Here is a 4,470-nt window from a genome sequence, read left to right on the forward strand (position 1 = left end):
GGCAAGTTCTAGAACCCCTTTTAGGTATTCCAATTAGTTATATTAAATTCTAAAATAGAATTTTAATAATTTTAAAGTTACAAAGGAAGATTAATGTGTTGACTATTTATTGTGATTGACTTAATAAGCTAATGTGTAGTTTATACCTGAAAAAGGGTAAGAATAAAATAAAAAATATGTCCACACAACAATAAAACGGGGAACCCTGAGACAATGACCACTAGTCCCCTTTCAGGTTCAGAAATAAACTCACCCCATGGCTCAACATTCGACCATGCAAGACAGGTTTATAAAGTGGAACAATAACACCTTAAAATAACCAACCATTTGAGATTAAAAGGGCAGGTTTTACCCAAGTATAAAGTCCAGGTTAGGAGAGATAGAAGAATGGAAACAGAAAATCCAGGGATGAAGTGAGAAGCGGGATGTCACATTGTGGGATTTTCAATCAGTCAAATAAAACAAAATATGTATGAACTGTTGAATGGAAAATTGATTAGTTTAGTAAACATTAACCCAATTCACAACAAAAAGGTATAAAGAAAAAACTACAGGCCTACGACTTCCATGAATACAGCAGAGGACACACAGCCAGACTGTCATACTCCCCATTTACTTTACAGAGAAGACCAAGGCCAATCTATCTAAAATGCCCTCACTTCATTATTACCCTTTAATTTATTTGTGCCTGTATACTTTCCTTCCATTCTAAGAGAAAGAATTCTCTCTTTCCTTTGTAATTCTTAGACAACAGTGATTTAGTATTAAGACAATGAAAAGATGAAAATGGAAGCCACAGAGTAGGAGAAAATATCTGCAAAACACATATCTGATAAAGAATTTGTATTTAAATATACAAAAATCTCTTAAAACTCAACAATAAGAAAACAAACAACCCAATTAAAAAGTAGACAAGAGATCTGAATAATTCACCAAAGATTTACATTGACAAGTAAGCACATGGAAAGATGCTCAATGTCCTAAGTATGGACTCACTGAGACTGGAAGAAATGCAGAATCTGTTGCCCTGAGATGAACTTTAAACTCTGAACTGAAACTATTCTGCGAAGTCAGTCATCTTTAAGCCAAAGAGTTTAAGCTCAATTAATAAACAATGTTTGCCTTGAGCACTGTGCATTTTTAAAGAATTAACTACACAAGCTCAAATTGACAATAACATTAAAGAACAGATGACAATTTAGGGGGCAGAGAGTCTAAGTTAAGAATTCCTGCTGGTGCAGTGTTTAAGCACTGACTGCTAATCAAAACTGAACCCACCAGCTGCTCCAGGAGAAAGACATGGCAGTCTGTCCTACAGGGTTGTTATGAGGCGGAATCAACTTGATGGCAATGGTTTGGGTTTTGGATTTGAGTCGAAGTTAATGGTGGTGAAATAATGTGGTGAAGAGACAGCAAGAATTATGACACAATGTGAAGACTGTAACCAATGTCACTGAAATGTACATGTAGAAAATGTTGAATGGGCCTGTGTTTTCCTGTGCATATTTTCACCCAAAGTAAGTCTCAAAAAATATATATCAGATGTCATAAGGGAACTTAAATTAAAACAATGAGATACCACCACACACTTGTCCAAAATACAGACAATACCAAATGCTGGAAAAAGAATGTGGAATGACAGAAACTTTCATTCACCGCTGATAGATATGCAGAACAGTATACTGACTTTGGAAGTTTGGCAGCTGTTTACAGAGTTAAACATGGCCTTATCATATGACTAGCAATAGTATACCTAGATTTACCCAAATGAGTTGAAAACATGTCCACACAACAGCAACTCAATTAATAATTACCCAAACATGAAAGCAACCTTCAACAGGTGAATGGACACATCCATACAATGAAGTATTATACAATGATAAAAAGAAATGAACTATCTAGTCATAAAAAGGCACAATGGAATCTTAAATGCATATTGCAAGTGAAAGAAAACAATCTGATTCCAATTCTATAACAATACAAAACAGGTAAAACAATAGAGACCATAAAAATATCAGTGGTTGCTAAGGTTTTTGGGGAAGTGAGGATAGTGGAGGAGAAGTGTGAATAGATGGAATACAGGGATTTTTAGAAGAGTAAAACTAATCCTTGAACAACACGGGAGTTAGGGGCCCGACTTGCTGCACAGTCAAAAATCCAGACACAGTTTACAGTTGGACCTTTGAATAACCCACATCTGAACTGCATGGGCCGACTTACAGATTTTCTTCCTGTTGCTACTACAGGGAGCTCAATGGTCAGGAGCATCTACTTAAATCCATGTGATGCCATCAACTCTGCATGAGCAGGTCATCTCCACAGTAACTGGCAGCCCTCCATACTTCCATCCCCCAAGTGGAGAGAGGAACTGCTCACACAGAGCTGACAGGCATCACACAGCATTTGAAGCAGATACTCGCACAACACTTGACCTCACCATAATAGTAACAGGGGGAAAAAACAATCCACATATAAGCAAATCTGCTCACTTTAAATCTGTGTTGTTCAAGGATCAACTGTATTCTATATGATAGTGTAATATAGGATACATGACATTATGTATACAAATCATACAACACAAAGAGTGAACTCTAATATAAACTATGAAATTTAGTTGATAATAACTAGTATCAGCTCATCAATTACAACAAATACAACACATTTAAGCAAGATGTTAGTAACAGAGGTAATTGTAGGCAGAAGGTAGACGGAGTATTTAGGAACTCTACACTTTCTGCTCACTTTTTCTATAAACCAAAACTGCACTAAAAACAGTCTCAATATATTTTTTTTAAATGAGTGAATCGGATCTAAGGTCTGAATTTGCTACAATTGCCGCCATTCCCCACTTCATAGTAGAGCTAAAGCCTCATTTTGAAAATTTTGCAGTATAAATAGGGATTATAAAACTGTTTGAGAGGCTAAGCAGTAATACTCTGTGGTACAAATAGTTAATTTGCTTAATACGGCTCTTCTATCCACTCTTTGTAACTTCCACCAAATGATGGGACTGTTGTTGTTGTGTGCCACTGGGTTGGTTCTGACCCATAGAGACCCTGTATAGGGTTTCTGAGGATCGGCTGGTGAGTTTGAACCACCAACCTTGAGTTCAAACCAACTTTGTAGTCCATCACATTAACCCAAAGCACCACACCAGGACTCTGAATGATGGGATGAAACCATGCAAATAGGTTGTACTAGACTCTAACACTGGGATTGGTTAATTTCACTATCCTGCTATGTTGAAAAGGAGTCACCTCAGAAGCAGGAATGGAGAAGGATCTCAAGACCATCAAGAAAGCAGAGCCACGAGTAGAGCACATCTGAATCACGAAGTCCCTACAGGAAGAAGCTGCAGTAGCGGCAGTGGCATGGAAAGAGAGAGCTGCAGCTTCCTGGCTTATAGACCGAGGACAGTTCAGTGCCTTGGGACAGGAGGTTGGCTTGCAGAATTGGGTTTCCTTTGGGCATTTATTAGCAGAGTTAAAGGAGCTTATAATACTTGCCCATGTGGGACAGAGGTCAAGGGGCCACAGAGCAGAGAGGCTGAGGACCAGAAAGAGGCGTGCACTCCTGAGCAGAGAGCTGCTGTATCCTGAGTTATTTCTGATCCTGATTTGCACCCTGTTCACTTCCCTAATAAACCCCACAATCTTGCGTATGTCTGTGAGTTCTGTGTGACCATTAAAATGGATTATCGAACCCAGTAGAGAAGTAGAGTGCTCTGGGAAGGATAGCTGGTGTCTGAATAGGATACAGAAGGTTGGAGGGTGGGGACATGGCTGACCGCCGCCTCATAGGAATTGGCCTTGGACTGATGCAGAGTTTGATTCTCTTTCCACCTTGCAAAGATGGAGGAAGTCAGACATGGCCCTTGTGCCATTTTTGCAACTCTAACAAATCTCTTCAGTTAAATGAAAAATGTACAATGTTAATTAAGTCTAAATAGTTAGGAGAAATAAATCACCAGCAGAGATCTTAAAAATATCTAACATATAAATTAAAACTACACTTTACTGTTCAGCATTAAACCCATAGTATCACCAATCCAAGAATAATATGTGAAGGTACGTTAATACCAACCTGAGCCAGTTCCACATTGAAGGCCCTCAACGCAAATGCAGCACTTCGAGATTCAGCAGGGAGCAGCAGGGAGCATAAATAACCTTCATAATCTCGTTTCCTATAACAGACAGGCAGAAAAAGATAGTTATTTGTCACTTTCCACAAACTGCACACAAAAGACCTAACCAAAATTAACTAAAAGCAAGCTTCAGCTCAGAACAGGATTGAGATTTCTTCTAGTTTATACCTGTTTCTCCATAATTATGAAAAATATAACTGCCTCCAATCCCTACCCAGTTTTTTTTCAAATGTTGTTGTTGTTGTTGTCAGGTGCCATCGAGTCGGAACCAACTCATAGCGACCCCATGCACAGCAGAACGAAACAATGTCTGATCCTGGGCCAAC

The 4,470-nt window shown here is 38.6% G+C and overlaps 1 protein-coding gene across 1 annotated transcript in view; it reads right to left on the bottom strand.

Moving 5' to 3' along the window:
* The window catches only part of NDUFAF6 (NADH dehydrogenase (ubiquinone) complex I, assembly factor 6), a 73,940-nt gene that overhangs the window by 63,880 nt on the left and 5,590 nt on the right, over nucleotides 1-4,470 (bottom strand). The window contains exon 2 of the mRNA XM_006859206.1: nucleotides 4,084-4,183. Coding sequence (XP_006859268.1) covers nucleotides 4,084-4,183 — 100 coding nt within the window. The remainder of the gene's footprint in view (nucleotides 1-4,083; nucleotides 4,184-4,470) is intronic.

The sequence above is a fragment of the Chrysochloris asiatica genome, unplaced genomic scaffold, assembly GCF_000296735.1.
Source record: "Chrysochloris asiatica unplaced genomic scaffold, ChrAsi1.0 scaffold00031, whole genome shotgun sequence".
NCBI classification, from domain to species: Eukaryota; Metazoa; Chordata; class Mammalia; order Afrosoricida; family Chrysochloridae; genus Chrysochloris; species Chrysochloris asiatica.